Source organism: Camelina sativa, chromosome 13 (genome assembly GCF_000633955.1).
Source record: "Camelina sativa cultivar DH55 chromosome 13, Cs, whole genome shotgun sequence".
In the NCBI taxonomy this organism is placed as follows: domain Eukaryota; kingdom Viridiplantae; phylum Streptophyta; class Magnoliopsida; order Brassicales; family Brassicaceae; genus Camelina; species Camelina sativa.
Window position 1 is genome coordinate 7,652,904 of NC_025697.1, and position 23,741 is coordinate 7,676,644.

At 35.8% G+C, this 23,741-nt stretch overlaps 5 protein-coding genes and 1 pseudogene across 6 annotated transcripts; all 6 read right to left on the minus strand.

Moving 5' to 3' along the window:
• LOC104738023 (AAA-ATPase At5g17740-like) lies at positions 1,229–2,968 on the minus strand. Its single transcript, XM_010458261.1, has 2 exons — positions 1,935–2,968; positions 1,229–1,837 (listed from the first exon to the last, which is right to left on the minus strand). Exons 1-2 carry the CDS (start codon positions 2,940–2,942, stop codon positions 1,229–1,231), a joined length of 1,617 nt encoding a protein of 538 aa, XP_010456563.1. The 5' UTR covers positions 2,943–2,968.
• On the minus strand, positions 4,987–6,546 carry LOC104738024 (AAA-ATPase At5g17750-like). The gene is made up of 2 exons (XM_010458262.1): positions 5,557–6,546; positions 4,987–5,466 (listed from the first exon to the last, which is right to left on the minus strand). The coding sequence occupies exons 1-2, from the start codon at positions 6,544–6,546 to the stop codon at positions 4,987–4,989; spliced, it is 1,470 nt and encodes a 489-aa protein (XP_010456564.1).
• On the minus strand, positions 10,743–12,851 carry LOC104735823 (AAA-ATPase At5g17760). The gene is made up of 2 exons (XM_010455676.2): positions 11,777–12,851; positions 10,743–11,508 (listed from the first exon to the last, which is right to left on the minus strand). Exons 1-2 carry the CDS (start codon positions 12,779–12,781, stop codon positions 10,999–11,001), a joined length of 1,515 nt encoding a protein of 504 aa, XP_010453978.1. The 5' UTR covers positions 12,782–12,851; the 3' UTR covers positions 10,743–10,998.
• On the minus strand, positions 15,151–17,425 carry LOC104735824 (NADH--cytochrome b5 reductase 1). 2 transcript variants are annotated; one of them, XM_019234332.1, is made up of 10 exons: positions 17,353–17,425; positions 17,085–17,204; positions 16,773–16,914; positions 16,513–16,603; positions 16,356–16,433; positions 16,174–16,254; positions 15,998–16,087; positions 15,837–15,902; positions 15,636–15,722; positions 15,151–15,428 (listed from the first exon to the last, which is right to left on the minus strand). In XM_019234332.1, exons 2-10 carry the CDS (start codon positions 17,200–17,202, stop codon positions 15,336–15,338), a joined length of 846 nt encoding a protein of 281 aa, XP_019089877.1. In that variant the 5' UTR covers positions 17,203–17,204; positions 17,353–17,425; the 3' UTR covers positions 15,151–15,335. The 2 variants fall into 2 exon arrangements, with proteins under 2 accessions (XP_019089877.1, XP_010453979.1); XM_010455677.2 differs by lacking the exon at positions 17,353–17,425 and having other exon boundaries at positions 17,085–17,346.
• Positions 18,000–19,978, minus strand: LOC104735826 (annotated as a pseudogene).
• On the minus strand, positions 20,448–23,449 carry LOC104735827 (zinc finger protein VAR3, chloroplastic-like). Its single transcript, XM_010455678.2, has 5 exons — positions 22,909–23,449; positions 22,709–22,826; positions 22,340–22,614; positions 22,011–22,109; positions 20,448–21,913 (listed from the first exon to the last, which is right to left on the minus strand). Exons 1-5 carry the CDS (start codon positions 23,367–23,369, stop codon positions 20,572–20,574), a joined length of 2,295 nt encoding a protein of 764 aa, XP_010453980.1. The 5' UTR covers positions 23,370–23,449; the 3' UTR covers positions 20,448–20,571.

The following is a 23,741-nucleotide window of genomic DNA, read 5'->3' on the forward strand; positions in this document are numbered from 1 at the left end:
AACTTCGATGTCTATAAACTAACCCTCCCTCTAGGGTTGAAAACTGACTTCGACCCGAGGAGACTTATCTCCAGAGCCAAGGACAGCTCGATTCTCCTCGTAGAGGATATAGACGGCTCCCTCGAGGTCTGTTCTCCTTTTCTTGATCTCTTCAAAATTATATTTATTGCTTTCTTTAACAAGCTACTAATTAGTGTCCCAAATTACACGCATCTCTTTAGCTTGATTAGTATAAAGTGACATTTTAAGCATTCGCAAAGTGTCAAAAAGAGAGAATATCTACAAACTAATTACCATTGTTTTACCTTTTTTGTTGTTGGTGTGTGTGTGTATGATCAACAAGGATCGAATGTGGAATTATCGCAACTGTTAGGTTGCTTATCTCGGGTTTATGGCCAAACACGCGTTGTAATATTGACGACAAACAACAAGGAGAGTCTTGACCCAACATTGCTATGTTATATGGATATGAAGATTGACATGGGACGTTGCTGTTTTGAGGGGTTCAAAACGTTGGCGTCTAACTACTTGGGCCTCTCTCATGACAATGATTGCCCACACCCTCTTTACCCGGATATCAAACGTTTGATTGATGGACAAGCTGTGACACCAGGTCAACTCGCAGAGGAGCTAATGAAGAGCCTAGACGTTGATATCGCCCTCCAAGGTTTGGTGAGGACTTTGGAGATGAAGAGTAGTTTAATATCAAGTAAGATTGACGAAGATGACAAAAGACTTGTGAAGTAGTGAGAATATTTTCCTTAAGGAGTATTCGAAAGTTTTGCTGATTATCCACAACATAGATCTCCTTACACCTTAACAAATTGAGCATGTTGATTAACAAAGTTTATTTTACACATCGATTAAAAAACATTTACTGACACGCTATAGTGTTATTATTAAGCGTGTTGAAGTCTCGGTTTTTCTCTATGTGTTTGATGAATTTGATTATATAGAGAATGTTTGAACTTTGAACAGTGACGAGTTTCTTAAAATAATGTTCAATATGTGACATTAATAATATTAAAATGAAGATTATAAGGATAAATTAAAATTGTTAAGAAAGTGTCATGATAATTTTGTCCTGTCCCCATGTATGGCTTTCAAAACCGTATATCAAAATAGATTAAATTCAAGTGCAAAACTTTTCATCAGTTCTCATTTCCGAGTGATTCTCGACCTCTACATCTTCAAGTTTCTTCATCATCTTCTCACAGGTTCAAAATCTTCAAAAACTGTGACCTCTTCCAGAAAACCCTCTTCCAGGCCTAACCGTCGACCTCGAGATACACTCGGGAGCCACACCATCATCTTCTCTATCAATTAGTTCCTCCCCATCCTCAACTTGAGCCGTAGTCACCACATTCATTGTATCCTCAACGTCGGCTATACTTTTCTCCCCCTCTCCAAGTTTCTTCATCTTCTTCACAGATTTATCATCGTCACACTTCTCTGCCTCTGACCTCTTTCTCTTGAGAACCTTTACCAAACCATCAAGCGCCGCATCAGCACCTTCACTTCTCATTAGTTCCTCAGCGACTTGAGCAGGAGTCAACACTTGTCCTTCAATCAAGTGCTTGATATCCGGATAGAGATGGTGAGTGTCACCATTTTCCTTAGAAGACAGGCCTAAATAGTTAGACGCCAATGTCTTAAATCCCTCAAAACTACAATGTCCCATGTAAATGTGGATATCCATACGCCCTGGTCTGAGCAATGCTGGATCGAGCTTCTCCTTGTTGTTCGTCGTGAATACTATTATGCGTTCATTTCCACAACTCGACCATAACCCATCAATGCAATTCAAAAGTCCTGATAACGTCAATGGTGCTGACACCTATTCACACATAAAAAAGTATAGGTACGATCCATGTATCGTTTGCAAGAAACAGAATGATTCAAAAACACATATTAAAATCATCTTGAAGACCAACCTTGGAAGCACCTAACGTTTTGGACTTTTTGGTTGTTTTGGTTGTTTTGGTTACAGGTTGCAATCTTGTAGGCAAATCCACGGAACAGTCTATATCTTCTACAAGAAGAATCGAGCTGTTCTTAGTGCCGAGAAGCAATCTCCTTAGCTCGGCGTCTCCTCCCTTCACGCTTGCAAGCTGGAGATCATAGATATCAAATTTGAGGTAGTTAGCCATAGCGGCCACTAAACTAGTCTTCCCGGTCCCTGGTGGACCATATAGCAAGTAACCCCTCTTCCAAGCCTTTCCAACTCTTTTGTAATAATCTTTTCTTCGGACGAACTTGTCAAGATCTTCCATCACAGAGTGCTTGAGATCTTCGTTCATAGCCATCGTGTCGAATGTTGAAGGGTGCTCCAAGTTCACGGATTTCCATGCCATTTGCGAGTAGGAATGCATCTTGAGGATTCTGCGCTTGCTCTTAACTACCACTGCCTTGCTCTCCACGTAAGGTATATATGATTTCACCACCAAATCTCTGTGTTTCTTGTCAAAGCTCAGCTCAAAATATTCCCGATTGAAGTTTCCATGATAGCGTTCCCCATGCTCATCAACCATAGACTTCTTCTTGTTGTTAGCAAAAAACCTCCACTTAAGCTTAACGCCATTGTAGACATCGGGGACAACCTCTCCATCACTGAGGTAAAGTTTGACTTCCTTCTGCGTAAGGTCTCTAGCCATATTTAGCCTGGACGAATTTGGACTTATCTTGGTGGAGAGATAAGCCTCAGCAGCGTAGTAAAGCTCGTCGTGAGTATGCACCGAGGACAATTGATCGATGGTAAGCGTGAGAGTCGTCGATGAACGAGAGCCAACCAAGGACTTGAGATAAGAGACGACCAAGTTTTGAACTGGACGTGGAATGATTGTGTTAATCATTGGCTTGATTATCGTGATGTATCCCATCATTGATGCGTAACTAGAGACCATTGATGATGCTGGAGAAGGAATATCTCTAGAGAACACCATCGTTTTTTTGATTAGGGTTTGGTCTCTCCTTTTCAATATGTTGTTGCGTCTGAGGCTTTTAGTTAGATTAATTTTTGTTAGTTTATATATTGTATTAATTGGGATATAGTTTTCCTTTAATTTTTTTTTTCTTTTTTTTTTTCTGGTTGAGTATTTTTAATTTTTCCTTTAAACGATAGAATATTTCCTTTTAATATACGGTAAAATCTCTATAAATAAATATTTTATAAAACATAAATTAATAATTTTTCAAGTATGGATCTATTTTCATTGGGTGAGCATCAAACTATATTAGGCAGTTGTAACTTGTAACTTGTAGATCTCTATAGATAATTGATACGAAATATAAAAAAACCGCCTTTCTCTCTCTCAAGCGATTTGCCACCGATCGAAGACACCTTCTCTTATCAACAGGGGTAGATCCACCTTATCTAAGGGTGGTGCATGTGCATCATATGAAACTATAAATTGTTTAATTTATGTATGAATTCTTAAAGTTAAAGTGGCATAATGGTAGAAATGCACCATATTCAAAATGAGGTCATGGGTTTGACGCCCTCTATATTCTAATTTTATAGTTTTATGCACCTGGTGACAAATTTGGCCAGATCCGTCACTGCTTATCAATCGTTTTGGCCGGCGTCGGTCTCTCCAACGTCGGCCACCGTCGTCCTCTCTGTTTTTTTTATAACTTCTAGTTTCTATTGATATCATGGCAAATTGATTGCTTCACATATATGCTTTTTGCCATATCATGATGGTGGTGATCAAATTATCCATCTAACGCCCCATATCATATTTTGAACTTGTTTTTGTTTCAGTTCATGATTTGGTTGGCCTATCAATTCAATCTGTTTTCACCGATGGTTTTGACATCTCCATCCCACCAATGTTTTTCGCCTTGTGTTATGTCGATTCATTCGAATCGTAAAGTATTTGTTTCTGGTGGTCTCATTCACTGGTGTCATCTCCGATTTGTAACCGATGAATCTACTCCTAACTTATGGTTTGGAGAAGTCATTTGGGTATTCGATCCGGGGATCAAGAGGGAATTTTTTACGATTGAAAGAATTGGCTTATGTGATAACTTCCTCGGTCTAGGAAGACGACTCGATGATGGTGATGTTTATGCTGTCCTTCGATGTTTTATGGAAAAAGAATTCATGGCCACTAAGCGACAACAATGGACAGGGCATTACAAAAGACATGATCCAAAACCATTTCAAACAACATATCAGTGTATTCTTTTAATCAAAATAATGCAGCAAGCATTTGGGAGTTTCATCTATAAGATGTTAGCCTTTTACAAGTATATGAAGAGGAGACTTAACAGATTACGTCTGTTGCCGGTAAGACTTCTGTTTGGAAAGCATGATCACTTCCACTTCTTCATCGAAATTGTATTCAATTTTCTTTGTTTGGTTCAATGGTTGTATTTAATGTTTTTGTGTATCATGTATCTTGTAACATATTTATAATCCAATATAATTGATTTGTCGTTAAAAAAAAAATTGATATGGAATAAAGATTTGACACGTGGACGGTAATGATTAAATGATATTCAACGGCAACGATGTTTTGAATCTTCTGCCTCATTAATTGCGAATTTGTAAAAGTTTTTGTTACGTACGTTTTAGATTCTCTCTAGGTTTGTTGGTGATTTATCTCTGTGAAGAGTCTTCTTCTTCTCAAGGTGGATCCGAGTCTTCCTTGTTTTACGAACACTGGAGTCTCATCTTGTAATCGGATCGCTGTGATTGTTCGATATTCATCAGTTGTGAAATTGTGGTTTGTTTCTTATCAATAATTATAGCCATATTAGGTTTAGAATATTATTTTTTTTTTTGGTAAGAAAAGTTTAGAATATTACTTATCAAAACATATATACATATCTTCAAAAAAATATATCCTATATTACTAGAATTGAAAAATTATAAATTTAAATATAACCTTAGGATGTTTGATGAATGAACCAAGAAAATAGAATTGAAACCCAAAACCCGAAACTATGAAAACTATATGAAGTACCAAATCCTTATTGTAATCACTCAACTCTAGATTGTTCAGGTCTCCTCAATGTTAGATTATCCTCTTCTCCCTCTTCGAGCATCTTCATCTTCTTAGATTCATCATCACATTTCTCCGACTCTGATCTCTTCCTTTTGAGAACCTTAACCAAACCCTCAAGCGCCACATCTGCATCTTCATTTTTCATTAGTTCCTCGGCGACTTGAGCTGGAGTCAACACTTCTCCATCAATCAAACGTTTGATGTCCGGGTAGATACGGTGAGTGTCATCATTGTCCTGAGACAAGCCTAAGTAGTTAGATGCCAATGTTTTAAATCCCTCAAAACTGCAATGTCCCAAGTAAATGTGCATATCCATACGGCCTGGTCTGAGCAATGCAGGATCGAGCTTCTCCTTGTTATTAGTAGTGAATATTACTATGCGTTCATCTCCGCAACTAGACCATAACCCATCAATGCAGTTTAAAAGTCCTGATAATGTTAGTGGTGTTGATCCCTATTCATACAAAACTTATTTAGGATCCATGCATGTATTACTAGCACAAAATAGATTACATAACATAAAACCATTAAGTGAAGACCAAACCTCGGGAGCACCATAGGTCGTGGTTGCTGGTTGCAACCTTGTGGGCAAATCCACAGAACAATCTATATCTTCGACAAGAAGAATCGAGCTGTTTTTAGTGGCGAGAAGTAAGTTCCTCAGACTGGCGTCCCCTTTCACGCTTCCGAGCTGGAGATCATAGATATCAAACTTTAGGTAGTTAGCCATTGCTGCCACTAGACTAGACTTCCCCGTCCCCGGTGGCCCGTACAACAAGTAACCCCTCTTCCAAGCTTTCCCAACTCTCTTGTAGTAATCTTTTCTTTTGATGAACCGATCAAGATCTTCCATCACAGAACGCTTGAGCTTATGCGTCATAGCAATTGTGTTGAATGTGGAAGGGTGCTCGAAGTTGACAGATTCCCAGCGAAGAGAATAGATAGAGTATGAGTGCATCTTGATGATTCTCCTCTTGTTCTTGATCACATCTGCTTTCTTTTCCACGTAAGGTACATAGGAGTTCACGACCAAGTCTTTGTGTTTCTTGTCGAAGCTAAGCTCGAAGCATTCCCAATTGACGGTTTCGTCATCTACTCCTCCATCTATAACCGTGCTTGTCTTGTTGCTTCCAGCTAAATACCGCCACTTGAGCTCAATGCCTTTGTAAACATCGGAGACAACCTCTCCTTCGCTGGGGTATAAGTTGACGTTCTTGTTGTTAGGGTCTCTAGTCATCCTTAGCTTTGATGCATCGGGGCTTATCTTGCTTGAGAGATAAGCTTGAGCCGAATGATAAAGCTCGTTTTGCCTCCTTATCCCGTTTCTCTCAGTCTTGTTCATATCCATGATGACAAGCGTGAGAGTCGATGAACGAGAGCCGACTAAAGATTTGATGTAAGAGACAACAAAGTTATGCACCGGTTGTGGAATTATCGTGTGAATCATTGGTTTGATCATCATTACGGTTCCCGCTAGTGATGCATAGGTAGAAAATATCGATGCAAGAGAAGGGAGATCTCCAGAGAGCACCATCGTTTTCGACTTTAGGGTTTGGTCTACCTTCAATATAATGTGCGTTAGCGGCTTTTGGTTAAATTGAGTTTATATATAAATTGTAATTGTCTTGTTACTCTGGAGATATTAAAAAAGAAAAAAAATTCTTATTCTTTTTTTTTTTAAGTAGTATTTTTCCTTCTATTTTCCGAAAAAAAGAAATATACAATTTCTTTTTCTTCTTGTATATATATATCTATACTATTAATTGGGAGTACAAAACAAGATTTTTGAAAAAAAAAACATATCATATATCCATGTTGCCAAACAGGTCCAATTGCTTATATAATTAAAAATAAACATTACATGGTAAACAAAAACTGTTATTCGAAAATCTAATATTTATGGAAATAATAATTACGAAATTAATTATAAAATTAAAATTACCCGATATTTTTGGAAAATGTTTTAAGTTGTTACCATCAAATTAAATTTGAAATTGTATATATATAACGTAAATGGTTCTAGCTTTTGAGATATTTATAGAAATCTAATTTAATTTTTGAATATTATCTTTTATTTTAGATTTTTAAATTTTCTTAACCTAAAAAACTATGTTAATTAATTCATCTTAATACATATGGAAAAAACAGAAAAATATGTAAACCTTAGTATATATTTACTATATATGTATACTATTAAAAGGGAAATATTTTTAATTAAGTAGACATAGAGTTAGAGAATATTACATGTAATGCCATTAGATTAAGTCTTGAAAACGCGCGGATCTCGGATTGACCCGGAATATTTGTATCCAGATCGTCTATAATGTGATTGAAAAAAATAATTATAAATGAGTATACAAACAGATTTTTTCAAAAAGTGAATTTAATCAATTTGTTTGACATATAAGGAAATCACAATTTAATTTTACAGCCATATAAATAGAACCGATAATTACTCAATATCTTTGAAAGCTAATTAAAGTTTGGTTCCATAATAATCAAAGAATTAAAATCGAAAATTATATATATATATATATATATATGTAAACAAATTTGATTTGTTTTTATATTGTGAGATATTTACGTAAATAACAAATCAATTTAATACAATTAGATAAAAATAAATAATTATTTAGTTTAGATTTTGTAATATTTCCTAAATAAAATTTAAGTAATTAATTATGATTAGTATATATCAAAAGAATTAAAAACCGAAATTTTATATATGTACAAAAAAAAATTTGACTATATATTAAAAGATATAGAAAAGTGTATGTAGAGTCTCACATTGGCTAAATATATTTATACTATTAAAAGAGAAATATTTTTCACTATATAGTCATAAAGTTCTCTATTATTAAATGTAATGTCATTCAAGTTAGAACAAAAAAAAGAAGAGAAAATGGTAGTTTGGTCAAAATAAAAACTAAAAAACCCGCGGATCCTAAAGTGATCCGGTTCGTTTGTAGTCGGGTTAAATAAAAAATACGTTGATCCTATGCTATCCGGTTTGAAAGGATTTGGATCCTACCCAGCGGAGGTAAAATAATAATACTAACTGCTACAAGCATATTAATCCCTAAAATCACTCAAACTATTTAATGCATTTAAATGAAACTATCCAATTACAAACAACTAATTTAAAATACAAATTTATAAAAAGTAAATTTGTTACTATCAAAATCGGGCAATTAAATTTAAACTTATATATGTAAACATATTTAATTTAGTTATATATTTTTAGATATTTACAGAAACAATAAATATATTTAAATTATGATTTTCTTTTCTTTTCCTAAAATCTATATACCAAACTTAAATGAACGAAATCTAAAATAATGACGAATAGTTTTTGTATTAATATATTAAAAAAAATTTGTGTTAGGAAACCCTAACTAATCTAATCACTATATAAGACGTATCAAACTCTTCCATTTCATTCATTCACAAAAATGTTTTCGAGCATCAAAGTTTTGAGTTTTTGAATTTTCTAACTTTTATTTTTCATATTGGTTTTAAGTGTTTCAGATTTGGAACTCTTGAGAAACACGTGAAATATAAAAGTCAAGATTGTAAAACTTTTAAAATAATGGTGCAGGTTAAGGATCAAATATTTCTAATCGATTTTCTCTTATCATTCTTTTTGATTTTTTTTTTGTTTTTTATATGTTAGTACATTATATACATTAACTATAATAGTGTATTATTTTTATGCTCCATGATTATATTGTTACATGTTGTCTAGTAGATGAATTGAAAGGAAGGATTTTGAAGCATGGAAAAGTGTACAAAGCAATAGATGGAGAAACTATAATCTACTGATTTTTTTTTTTCATTTTCAACAGTCTGAGACACTGTAATTAGTTGAGTTGTATAGATTTATATGTTGGATCTCTATTAATATAGTATTTACATGTTCTTAAGTGGAAAAGGTCTAGAACAAATTTCAAGCGTTAATATATATTTTCTAACAAATTGCTTGCAAACCGGAGGATGATTTCGATCTTGGTTCATGAAAGTTCTCGGTATACATTGAAAGCAAGATATCCTAGAAGGGTGCAAAATTCTAATTTTAAAATTAGAATGATCAAAACTATTTATCTTTTGTGAACTTTGTTTAAATTGGGGGTTTACATGAAAAAAACATGAGGGACTAAAATTGAAATTGGTAAGAGCCATTTGGAATTATTTTAGTTTCGGATTGACATTTCTTTTTTTTTTACTGTACTTAAAATTTGTAATGAATTTTGAGACATCAAAAATGAAATTTGACTTATATTCTGTCTTCTCATTATTATTCATTTTTCTGTTTTTCTGTTATAAAGTTCTCAACTGTTTCTAAAAAATAATATTAAAATTAATTTAAAATTTTTGTCTACAAATAATATTTACAAAAACACAGAATTCTCATAAGAAAAACAATCTACCCTTTTTTTGTGTGCATAATGTTGATGATGGTTACTGTGTTTATAAATTAGTTTATTAATTATCTTTTAATAAACCGATCAAATAATTACATCCACTCCGAAATATTTGTGATCAAGAATTCCCAAAACTGAAAATAACCACAAAACAACTAAAAGAAACTTTGTGATCCTTACTATTTATAAGTAAAAGCAACATAAACTCTCACATATATGTACATATAATGATATACCTTTAGAACGTATTATAAATAATTATTATATCAAACCATAATATTTTATTTTCCTCAAAAATATTATTTTATTTTCCTCAAAAATATTATTTTATTTTTGAATTATATCGACGTTTACAATCTTATATGTAACATGTTTTTTAAAAAAAGCATTAAAGTGTGTTTTACAATATTAAAATTTTAAAAACGAAGAAACGTAATGCAATATAGATGAACCAGACATAAAATAATAAGAATAAAAAAGTCAACTAATTTTGTAATATTGTTTTATTATATGATATAGAAATATACTATGAACTATATTTGTATTTGTCCCAAATGGTATTTTGGTAATTTTTGTATTCGTTCCATCCCGTTTCCAATCGAGAATAATTTTTTTTGTCTAATATCGGAAATGTCATATATCGAGAATCTTATTGGAAATGCATTCTCTATACAACTAGAATTCAGGTACAAGATGAAACATGAATTACATCCGCTCTGAAATATTTGTATCAAACATGTTTTAATTATTTATATATTTTTTTTACATACACTCTTATGTTTTTTTTTTAAACAAACGTTATAATATAAATGCTATATCAAATCATTATTTTTGGGTACTCTGTGTAATAATCGGTTCTCAAATTTGTAACTCGCACCGACCCGAAGCAAATAGTACCCAAACTAAACCGAACCTATATATTGAAAAATACCTAATAGGTTCTATTTTTCTAAACCCGTTTAACCAAATTTGATCGGGTAATATCCCAACCTAAATGGGTTATCCGAAGGTCCAATCCTACTAAAAATAGGTTTGCAAAAATATTTTGTATATACATTATATATTGCAAATCTGATTACAAATTTAGTATATTATATGTTTCGCCTACATATATCTCTAATTTCATTAAATATATAGTCCGTTTAGAATATTGATTACCACATATAAATAAATTAAAGAAATAAAGTAAGATATTAAAAGATTTGCTTTTCTCAAAGTCTCTGTAACAAGAGACTCTCCACTCTATATATTTTTTTTATACAGTATTTTGGTTATATTGATAGTGCGCTGTATGACATTCTTGGTAAAGTACCTCCAAATAGTTTCTTTAAAGAAAAAGAAAGTTCCATATTTCATAATGCGTCTTACATTCATGGTTCACATGCAACCCTAGAAAATAAACATATGAGAAACTTATAAATGAAGAAAACACTCAACTTATATCATCATCTCAGAGAATTCCAAACTTTTGAACTTAACTTAGAGTTGTAATTAGCCTCTTACGTCTACTTTTTTTTTGTTCCCTCATAATCTCATTTGAACTAATGGATCATGTAAACACACGATTAGGTCCAAAACAGAACAAGTTTCTTAATTCTTTTGCTGTTCTTCCTCGGAGAACCCTCTGTATCACGCCTTATGCTCATCTCTTCCATCTCCAATCTACTCTCTTTCTTCTTCATCATCACCGGATTCGATTCTTCTGATTTTAGCCTCATTTTCTCTAAAACATTCACCAAACCCTCAAGAGCCACGTCAGCATCCTCGCTCTTCATCAGCTCCTCTGCCACTTGCGCCGGCGTGATTACCTCCCCGTCGATCAAACGCTCAATCTCCGGATAGAGACGGTGTGGCATTGTGGCATCGTTCAAACCCAAGTAGTTGGAGGCTAAAGTCTTGAATCCTTGGAAAGAGCAATGTCCCATGTAAATGTGCATATCCATACGACCCGGACGTAGCAATGCCGGGTCAAGCCTATCTTTATGGTTTGTTGTGAATATTATAATCCGCTCGTCTCCACAGCTTGACCATAGTCCGTCTATGAAATTCAACAGCCCCGACAACGTCAATGGTCCCTAAACACACATTGTCATAGAAAACCAAAAGAAAAAAAAACTATTTAATTATACTAAAGTGATATGGATCACTAATCAGATTTAATTAGTCTTGTTACACTAATCAGTTTGGTATAGGAAACAAAAACTATTGGTTTATATATAAAATTGGGTTGGTACTGATTTTGGTTTGGTTCAATTTGGTATATTTGGTTAAAAATAAAATGCCCAATCATATACCAAAACCAATAATATATATTATATATATAGTAGAAACGAGAAATCTAACCTGAGACTCGCCACGGTTCTTGCCATCAACCGGCTGCTCCACTCTGTTGGGCAAATCCACTGCGCAATCGATATCTTCTATGACAAGAATGGAGCGGTTACGTGTGGCTAGTAAAAGCCTCCTTAGATCAGAGTCACGCATCACACTGGCTAGCTGAAGATCATAAACATCAAACTTTAGGTAGTTAGCCATGGCTGCGACAAGACTAGACTTCCCGGTTCCGGGTGGTCCGTACAGCAAGTAACCCCTCTTCCAAGGTTTCCCTACTCTCTTGTAAAACTCTTTCCTTCTTATGAACCGATCAAGATCCTCGATGACGTCACGCTTGAGGTCATCTTCCATAGCCATTGTCTCAAAGGTGGAAGGGTGCTCGAGAATAACTGATTCCCATCTAAGACTGTTGAGAGAATGCAGCATCAAGATCCTCCTCTCGTCTCTAATCTCCTTAGCTTTACTCTCGATGTAAGGAACGTAAGAGGTCAAGATCAAATCTTTATGTTTCTTGTCGAAGCTCAGCTCAAAGTACTCGCTTTTACCGTCATCATCCATACCGCCTCTTCTTCCTCCTCCTCCTCCTCCTACTCCTCCTCCGCCACCACCTTTCTTGTCTCCGCCGTCGGTTACAAACCTCCATACTAGTTCCACGTCTTGGTACACATCGTTGACTATTTCTCCATCACTGAGATACAAATTGACATGTTTATCCTTATGACCTTTACTGATCCTGAGCCTGACTGCGTCAGGACTGATCTTGGTGGAGAGATAAGTCTGAGCGGCTCGGTAGATCTCGTTGTTCATACCCATGTTGTCGTCGTCGATGGTTAGAGTCAGAGTGGAGGAAGAAGAACGGAAGAACAGAGACCGGAGATTCCTGTAAATGAATTCTTGGATCGGAGCAGGGATTAGCTCGTGAGCCATTGATCGTATCATCATCATGTAACCTGCCATTGATGCGTAAGCTGTGAAAACCGATGTAGGTGAAGGAAGATCTTTTGAGAAAATCATCGTATCTCTCTGTTTTTTCTCTCTGTTTTTGCTCACTGTGTTATACTTCGAAGATGGAGAGAGTGAAAGCGAGAGTGGGTGAAAGAGATATATAAAGAAGAAGAGAAGAAGCTTAAGAAAGAAGGTTTTTCATGTGGGGTTAATTTATCTTGCTGTCTTTATTCAATGGATGTGTGTATTTTTTCCACAATATTATTAAAAAAAATTTGAGAATGGGAAAAGTAAGTAATAAGATGACAAAAGAAACTCATGGAAAATTTCCACGTCTCTTTCCACGAAGAGCATGTCCATTCATTTTCTATTTTTATCTCATATGAACAGTGCTGTATTTTTTTAATATTTATTGCTTGACCAATGAAGACTCGAAAAATATTGATGTTCCTAACTTTTGTATTGTGCATGTTGTAGTGTTAAAATATTATTCATGTAGTGATCTGAAATTAGCTTAAACTTAAACATCTAACTATACGAATAATCATTACCAACAAAAGTACCGAACTATACAACGGAACAGTCTAATCGGCATGCATCATGATCATACAATATCGCAAAACGAAGTACAAATTACTTATTTATACTTCTCGATAATATATCCATAACACACAAAAAAATGAGCATGATATGTGGTAAAGATATAAATCCATACATAGCCAATTGGCATCGTCAGTGACTTTTTTACATAGATACAACGTCGTATACTACTTATGTTATTATTGGAAACGTTTATAGCTTGACAGAAAGAAAAAAACAAATTGTTTTGATTATAAAAGTTTTTGGATTTTGTTTGTTGAAGGTGGAAGATGACTTGGACAATATACACTTACGTAACATAGTCATTATATACTCAAAAACTAGTTTGATTTTTTCTAAAACTCGATTACCAAAATAATGTTTGCTGTCTTTTTAACAATTTCTACAAGAGCAAAACCTAATACACTGACATTTTTGTCTTCCAAAACAGTTTGGGAAGTTTTACTAGATGTGTTTTATTATGTTAATAACTGCATATAGTACAGTAACTATTTATGGTGACAATATAAACTTGGGTTTTTAACTATGATGGTATAGTAATTAATTTCCAGTATTTAATGATTGACCCATAAAAGACCAAAACCAAGGAAAAAAAGATTCCGCTAGATTGTCGCGACGTGGCAAGTGGGGGGCCAAAGGCAATTGCGTGTAGTAATCCAACAAGTGCAGAATGCGAAAAGGAAAAAGTACGTGTCAGAGTATCATTGGATTATTCGACTCATAACCCAAGAAAAAAATATCAAAATTAATAAGTGTACTATGAGTCATGGATTCATATAGTTTCGTTCATTTTGGACCGTGGCTTGATATTAATAGATCAAAATAGATTCATGAATATTCAAACCACGCAAGCTCTGCATCGTACACCAATACTTCAAAAGTGAATTTAACAATACAGTTTTTTATCTAAATATATAATACTAAAGTGACTTTTTTTTTGTTTTCTAGTCGAAAAAACGTCCCTATCTTCTTTCTCTTTCGTTAAAAGCGGGAACTAAAAAAAAAAATTATAAACGATCAATTGAGTTTCTCTTGTCTCATTTTCAAGCTGCTTACAAAAAAATAATAGAATCAATAATCTTGAATCTTATCTGGGGTGGGCATGTGATGCACATTTTGAAAATAATAGAATTAAGATTTTGATTGGTACCATGAGATATGGTCGCAGGACAGAAGTACCACACTCTACGGTTCCATAGTTATGAACGATCATTATAAAAAACATTTGTCTTTTGACAGATACGTTTTCGTTATTATTTGTATTTTATCTTTTACAAAAAGGATTACAAGCTAGGCTATATAACGTACCATTATGATTTCGTTCTAATTTAACTCTATATCTCATTTAACTATTTTCGTTATTTACTCTATATTTTTTTTTTTTCATTTTTCTACTACTAGAATCTCATTTCACTAGTTATGAATATGACGGCCAAGGAAAAAACTTTACAAAGATGGGGATAGAAAATAGAGAAAATAAATTTTTATTTCTGCATGTAAAAAATTAAGCTAAGGTACTGCCAACTTCATCATGAAAACTACTAAAAAAAATCATAAAGCATTATATGTTTCAACAAAAAAAAAAGTTTTTGGAAAAGAACAAGCCGACTTGTAAAAGCTGTCTATAAAAATTACTGTACTATAAATTTGTTAATCATTCGACCAATATTTTTCAATCATCTTTTGTAGCAATGCTTTTTAAAAGTGGATTGATGATTCACGTATAGGCTATACGGTATAGCAAAACACCAAAACAAATAGGGTAGGTCATGTCGGTATGTCCACCACTCGCACTATCAAGTACCAAACCGGTATACGTTAACCGTATGTCTAACCAATTCGCAAACCAAACAATTAATACTTCAATTGGGATAACATAACGGACAAAGGGTTTATAAAAGCATCCAACACAAATACAACTCTCACTCAGTTAAGACTTAAGACACGAACTCTTATAGCTGGGCTAAATTATTAATCAGAAAAATAGGTTCCACAGTGGAGTAATCAAACGCAGAGATGTAGATCAGAATTGGAACAACATTTCCGGAGAGTATCCCAGAGCTTCAAGGTTTGCAGCCATGGCCTTGTTCATTGGCGGTGGCCCGCATCTTAGGATCTGCGACATAAAATGAACCATAAAAGGATTAAAACACCATTAATATGTTCAATGTTTCATTCTCTTCAGTATTCTTGGATTTGTTCAAACATTGAAATATGTTGTAGTTTTGTTTCACTTATCATTTACAAGATGATGTTTTCGATATTATATTTAGAAACCATAATGGTCGGGTATGTTCAAGATCAAAAACAGAGGAAGGTTTACCTGAACATCAGATGCCGGTGCAGGGCAATGAGTCTGAATCATTTCCTTAGATACAAATCCAACACCACCATCCCATGTTTCCGGAGGCTAATCATTGTTACAGAAGATAAACCAAACCACCAAGAGCAAAAGGTATCAAGAAGAGTTTTCTTTAGGTAAATTACATTAGATGAACGCAAAAACATTTATTTCCTTGCTAACCTGGTTCAAAACATAGTAGATTTTGAATTGATCTGGGTAATTGGCGGTAAGACCCTCCAATTCTTCCTGAAAAAAAGAAAAATATTCATTCACATTTAGTGTTTGAAAATAGTCTTATGGGAACGCAAAACTTAAGAATCAGCAGGGGAAAAGCGTTATACCCTTAAGAGAATGTCTTCGTATGTGACATTGGCATAAATGAGGTGCACCTTTGTCTTGTCTTTTGGGTTTTCTAGAATTGCTCTAGCGACCTTCACAAATACGATATACAATGCGTTTCAAACATATACATTGGCTTCAAAAAAAACAACATTAAACGCAAATGTACCAGACATACCTGGAACATCGGTGTGATGCCTGAACCTCCAGCAAGCATTCCAAATGCCCTAAACTGACCAGGATGATACTTGAACCTACCCTGTCAAAGAAAAGGTAATACAACAACAAAAGTTTGAGATTCGAGAAAAGTAAAGACTAACAAGTTTGATCAACTAAGAATAACATCTGAATTAAGAGTACCTTAGGTCCCTTTACGGCAAGATGGTCTCCAACACGCATCTCCCTGAAATGATGAGACATCCTTCCTTGCGGATACATCTAGTTCCAGCATTTTACGATTGAGTTAAAGAGAAAGAGAAAAACAAAGTCAAGTTGAGAAGTGTTTTGAAGCATATACCTTGATGACAAGTTCAAAACGTCCAACGTCTGAATCTAGTGTTGTTGGGGTGTATGGCTTGATAACATCTTCTCCTTGAGCATCCTTTCCCCTATTGAGAAAGCCACCAAATTATTCATCAAAGCAGTCTACCCACAAAATCTAACCTACAGTCTACAAATGAGTATGTTCATAGCCAATTCTAAAAGGTTATAGTATCCAGCAACTTGCACAAAATTCAGTGATTATGAAGTAAATATAGAGAAGTAGGAGTCACGAACCTGCAACTGATGTGTTGTCCAATGGGAAGACCCAAGACAGAGGTAGAAGTAGGGAGTTCAAAGATGAACTTGGCCACATTATGACTAAGTTGATCTTTCTTGACAAGCTTGAACTCCTTGAAATTCTCTGGATCCAAGCACACTATCCAAGAACCAACCAAAAGAAAAAAGGATCAATTCAACCTTCCCAAAGAGATGCATACAACACAATATCATTGCCTAATTTGAGATCAGCCTTCCAAGAGAATGAATACTCAAATCAATCAGCTACGTAATTTGTGAAGTGAAAAGTTTTGAATTGAGAGATCGAACCTCTACGTTTCTTGGAAGATGAGATAAAATAAGCAGCACCGGCACCGGCGGCGACAAAAGCGACGAAGACACCCAAAAGAATCTGACGATCTAGGGTTCGGAGAAACTCGGTATCCATAGCTTAACCCAAAACGAACAAAAAAGGAAGAAGAAAAAAGAATCAAAATTGTTTAAGAATGATAAAATAAAAAATAAAAAGGGGATTGTTGTAATAATCACAGAGCTTTTGGATTGGTTTGGAGTTGGAGTTGGATCTTTGCCTCGTTACCTCCGTCATTAAAACGAATGGGATGGAATCTGGTAGACCTACCCCCTTCACGTTCTGGTTACCACTTTTTTACTTTCTTTTTATGTTAATCCATTAATTAATATTTGACCAAAAAATACAATTTCTAATACTTAAAAAAAAAACACAAAAAAAAAAATAATAATAATTTTCAATCACTCATCTACCACAATTTTATCAAATCATATGACTATCCAATTTTTTTGTGGATTAAAAAAAACACTACATTCAAGGATTGAGGATGGTGGTGGTTGGTGAATTCGATGGCTACTGGATTCATACATGTCGGCTCTGACTGACTGGTGCAATTCTGTATACGAAAGTGGGTAGGGAAAGTGAAATCTAGTTTGTAAACTTTTTCTTTAAAAAGACTTCCATTTCAAAATAGGATATAGAGTATTTTGAATTATGATGACAAAAAAAATAATTCTAACAGTCAAAACCATTGTATAACAAAGTAAATTTCTTCTAGTAGATTACAGAGACTATTTCAAATTCATTGGCCTTATTTGATAGACTAATGTGTTGTTTAGTTTGGCATACTCAAGTAGTTCTTGAGGTTTAAGGGGATATAGGCTTGCAATGCTGGAATAATCTTGTACAACAAAGATTATCAAGATTCGGGGGACTAGGAAACATTATTAACTTTGAAAAGGATCAGGACGAGGATGTGTCATACTGTCATGGAGTTCGTTAATAGCGGTTCCGGTACCTAATTTCCCAGGGTTACAAGACAATATATTACTCTTGTCTCTCAGCCAAGTTATTTTTCATTGGCGATACGGATCTCATTATGTGTACTTTGTGATGAAATTGGGCAAAGCTTGCATCTACGTTGTGAAAGGAGATGCGTTCAAGAAGATTCCGGTTGATTCTTTTGCTTGATCAGTGGCCTTATCACCTCGCTTCCATCACTTCATGTCAAAGAAAAGAACAAGAAACCGCAGTTTAGTTTCAGTACAATCCTGCTTCTTGTTTTCTTCAGTTATAAGTAACTGAACCTGTTCTACGTGAACACCATATGCTAGCCAATTTCTCAGCAAACTCTTCTCGTGTTCCACTTATCATACTATCATGATCAGCACCAGCGACGATATCAACTTCCACCGCTGGAAACTTCCTCTTCATGTTGCTGGAGTAATGTGAAGGAACGATCATATCACAGTCGCCTTGTATCAAGTGAATCTTAACGCCATGATTTATTAAGGTTTTGAGATGTTCATCAGCGAATTTGGAGCCACCGCATATCACATTGTGCATACTATGCCATGCCGAGTGATGTGTATGCCTTGTTATGTCCTTTATCTTCCAAGGAATCTCCCTAAACAAAACATAAAACCTTTATTGAAAGAAAAAAGATAGCTTCAAACCAAGCAAATCACTCAAACCGGATCAAACGTTTTACCTTTTACCAATGCATAGCTTTATTAGCCATTCCATATCATGTGATGCTTGCATATTATGAAACAAACAAATCTATCGATATGTTCATACCAAGACATCACCGCTGTTCCAAATGCTAGTGGCGGCCATAACCTCTTCGGAGCGATCCGGTTCAAGACTGATCCTTCAGGCGATGAAGGAAAATAAGGCTGTATTGTAAAAACACACACACAAACATAATTTCACAAATCGAATCTCTGGCAGATTAGGCTGAAAACATAAGATTAGAAACCAAACTAATATCTCACCGGTGCGACAAGAGTGACGGATTTAACAATGTTGGAGTGTTTAGCAGCAAAAGCAAGAGCAATTAAGCAGCCCATAGAATGTGCAACCACATGAAACGAATCTAATTGGTACGGCTTAATGACAGATCTCTCTATCGTATCCACATGTTCTCTCAATGTATAAAGACTATCCTTTGGCTTAGGACTCGCACCAAAACCCAAAAGATCAACCGCGAAGAGCCTATAACGATCTTTGTTAATGTGTTCAAACACAGTTTCTGTCCAAAAATATGATGAACCCATAAAACCATGTATGAAAATCACATTCTTTAACGATTCCTGAACAGAGTCCTCTGTTTAATTCAACATGTAACATCAAATGCAAATTGTAAGCAACATTAAACTAATCAAACGATGAAGAATAATACTAAAATATATGTTTAATCTTTGACCTCGAGAAGTTGAATCTTTGGCCACAACGTGAAGATTATCATCTTCGTTCTTAGTCCACGAGTTACAAGATTGACATCCACAATCTGACCATCTATTCACCGACTCATGAATCTTAGATTTTCGCAGTATCCGATAGAGCTTGGATTTGAATTTTCTCGCGAATCCCAGAAACCACGTTCCCCGGAAAATATTCTTCCTCCGGAATAAAGTCTCCGAACACTCATTTTCACCGGTGGTATGATTATGGAGAGAAGACGCCGCGCAGTAACAGCCTCGGGATTTTCCCTCCAAAACCTCGTCGACGAACTCGTAAGCGACGCAAAGAACCGCATCGATGAGGTCGAAAAAGAAGAAGACGATGAAAGAGAGGGCGGCGTGGATGGCTGTCCCGAATCTTCTCATAGAAGCGGAGGAGGGAATCTAGAGCGCCAGAGAAATTTGAGATGAGTGGTTAAGCCACGTCGTAAGAGAGAAGTTTTTGAAATTTATTACCAAAGTAAACAACAAATATTGATACAGTATTCAATGCATGCATTCTGAAATTACTTTAATGTTTTTTCTTTTCTTGTCGGCAATTCTTACAGATATGTTTAAAGGCCGCAACCTTGCCCGGCCCAAATCAGCAAAGCCTGTTTACCTGCGGGTTTTTATGTTTAATTATTTTATTTTTCTTAATTTATCGTATCTTCAACGACGTCGTTTTGTTGTCTCAATGCCTTACCGTTGAGGCTCTCTTATGTGTGTAATTAAAGAGCTTTCTGTTTCTGTTCAACTGTCTTAATGCTATATTGCTATCAATATACCAAGCTAAAAACGAGAAAGATTCTTCAATATCATCTATCAAAGCTTGTTGTGTTAGTTCGTATGGAGCATTGAGGTGGTAATAGTGTTGTTTTGGTTGCAAGCACAACATTGACTTTTCAAAGGATGCTGTCGTTCACTCTAGATGGAGAATGGAGTTTTTACCCATTTTGTGTACAAATGTTTAAGAGAATATAATATAATATAAAGAAGTTGAACTAAAGAAATACAGAAAACGTGAATGTATGTTACTCCGCAAAAATGTTATGCTACAAGGTCATTTATCTCCTTCACCGGCAGGATCATAGTTGGTGATCTGAGGATTTCTCTGGTGTCGTTGAGAAGCTAGACGCCGTTCCAAGGGGGTCTTCCTCTTGCTGACAACAAACCTATTCACTCCTTTCCTCATCGGCATTATTGACGGGAAATCTTCGTCCGGGATCTGACTTAGCTCGGATATGTTCTTAATCTCGGCCACTCGCTTGAACCATCTCTCTGCTTTTGCTTCCTCTGACATGTCCAACAAGTCAGGTTCCTTCACTAAGGAACCTTCCAAGCTCTTTCTATTATTGCTCCTCCAAGCCATTGTTTCCGGATTGTTGCTTGCTGGTTGTTTCGGTTCCTCTTCTACTACCTGAGAAATGTTTTCTGTTGCCGGAGCTGGAGCTGGAGCTGGAATAGTATCTATTTTTTGCTCGGGTTGTTTCTCTTTGGCGAAATAGTCAGGTGGGAAAGGGACAAAGGGGACAAAGTCTGAATCTTGTGGTCTCTTGTTTGCTGGAGAAGTCAGTGAACGGTCTTTCTTCCTGCTAACCACAAACCGATTCTCTCCTTTCCGGATTGGCATTTTGTCAGATGAAATTTCTCCCGGTATCGTGTTTTCCAGGTCTGAAACGTTATGCAGTTCGCTGACCTTCTTGAACCAACTCGCAGTTTTCTCCTCTGATTCTTTATCATCCTCTTCAAGGCGATTTGTTTCTTTGCCAGAGAGATTCGCATTTGACCTGTCCTCTTGGAAGACATTTTGATTGTCACTTGTGACACCATCCATTTGGTTGTTTTCCGTCAGACCTATCTGTGTTTCTTCCTCTGGTTTCTTGGCAAACATGTCTGAAGGTAGTGGCACAAACGGGACAAAATTGGTGTTTATTTCCTGAGAAGATTCAAACCTCCTGGAAGATACATTCTTGTCATCAGATTGAGAAGCCAAAGAGGATGAAGAACCGAGAATCTCATTCAAGCTCCTATGTGTTTTACTTCCCAAAACCTTATTGTCGTTCCCATTCGAGTTTCCATCTGTAGCTACACTGCTCTCAGCGTTAGACAACCTTCTCTCAAGAGGTGTTTTTCTAGTGCTAACAACATATCTGTTCACTCCTTTCCTCAATGGCATAATCTCTGGAAAATCTTCATCTGTATCAATACTGTTTGCATCAGAACCACCCTGTGCTACTTTACTAAACCACCTCTGTGCTTTCTCTTCATTTTCAGCCAGTCTTCTCTCAAGTTCAGGATCATTTGAGTAACTAGAATTGGATGAATTGAGTGAGAAGTCCCTGGGTCGCTTGCAGTCACATCTTAAGCAAGCTACATTCCTACCATAGTTGTAGAAATCACACCTGATGGGTGAAACAGCCAAGAAAGAATGGAATTGATAAACTCATCATTCCTCATTGCATTAACCATAAAGCAGTAGAGAGAAACCAAGTTGCTTACTGGGGACAATCCCATTCACTACCAGTTAGCTGTCTCTTTGGTCTTGCTTCATCGCACTGGAAGCATTTGACATTTCTCGCAAAGTTCATGCCACTGCACCTGTTTCAATAAATTCCCACATTATATATAGGTTCCGAAACAACAGCAAGACAATTACAACTTACTGATTTCTTAGCTCTAAAGATACCAGCTTTCTACCACAATACTATCCATATAGAAATTCAAAGCTCAGATCCTGAAATTTTAATATCTTTCTACAGAAGTATAGCAACCAACAGGCCATAGGAGATTTGCGTTAAAAGGCTACTGAGAGTTCAACAAATTCATACCTCGAGCAAATCCAGTCACCACGTTTCATCTCAATGTTCTTCTGATAAGACCCTTGTCCATTACTATCTGACATCTGATTTCGAATCGTGCGATGAACATTCAACTCAGGAGTACGAACAGTCATCTTAGCTATCTGGCTCAAGAGGCATCGAACCGACGACTCCATAATATCTTGGTTATGGTGTTTGCTCCTTTCAGAAGAAGCAACATCCACAACATAACTCAAAAGAAGCCTCATCAAATCAACTGTACTCGCCTTATCCAAATCCAGTATCTAATAAGAAACACATAAAAATATCAAACCATTGAGGGGGTAAATCACTATTGAAGACGAGAATTCACAATCCACCACCATTAAAAGAACTTACCTTACCAATGCCACTTCTTAGATAAAGGCTCAGCCTTTTAACTGAATCAGGACCACTCCTAAATAAAAATGGCTTTCCATTGTTCACCACCACTTCAACATCTCTCCTCGAAACCATTCTAGTAAACAAGTAACATCATCAGATTGAATAATTCAATCAAGAAGAGAATAGAGAAACCACGAAACTGCAGCTAAACTTACTCAAGTAATTCAGGTCGATCACGAGCTAGAGCTAAGCAAGCGAGAGCTGGACGGAGAAGTTCATCAGGAAAACCGGGAAAGAACTCGTTTTCCGAACCGGAAACTGAACCGGAATCTGACAGGTAACCAGCTTGTGAGAGAGATTGGAGTAGCTCTACCCATTCAGGTAGCTGGTGGTGATGATATGAAGGTACAAAATCGGCGGCGGAGACATGGACTTGGTGAGTGTAGAACCGTCCGATGGGAAACGTGGGAATAAGCGGCGGCAAAGAGACGAGTTGACGGAGAGAACGATAACTATTATTGGTTGAGCCGACGGAGGAAGGAGAATACGCCCGGCGGTGGAAACGGCGGACGTTGGTTAAGCGGCTGAGGTAGAGGCCACGGAGTAGGAAGATAGAAGAAGGAGGAGGAGGAGGATGTGGTGAGAAGAGAGAGAGGAGTCTGGTGGAGTTGTTCATCGTCACTCTCCTTCTTCGACGGTGGCTGCTCGGCGGAGAGGATAAAAGTGTGACGGGTTTTTATTTTTATTTTTCTTTTATTCGGATGGTTAGTGTAAATATTTTTATTGGCAAGGATCATTTCAGCAAATTGTAAAACAAAATACTGTAGATTATAGTGGCTAAACATAGGGCCATATAGATTATAAAGTAAGCCCATGTGCTATTTTGTACTAATTGGGCTTTATCATTATGAATGTTTTGGTACTTGTTAATCTCTCTTTTTATCAAAGGATGTTGTGAAGATTTTCTTAAGATCGTGTGTAATCAACTTGAGGAGCTCACTAAGACAACAACAGATTTCAAACGAAGAAAGCTGTGTCAGTGTCAGAA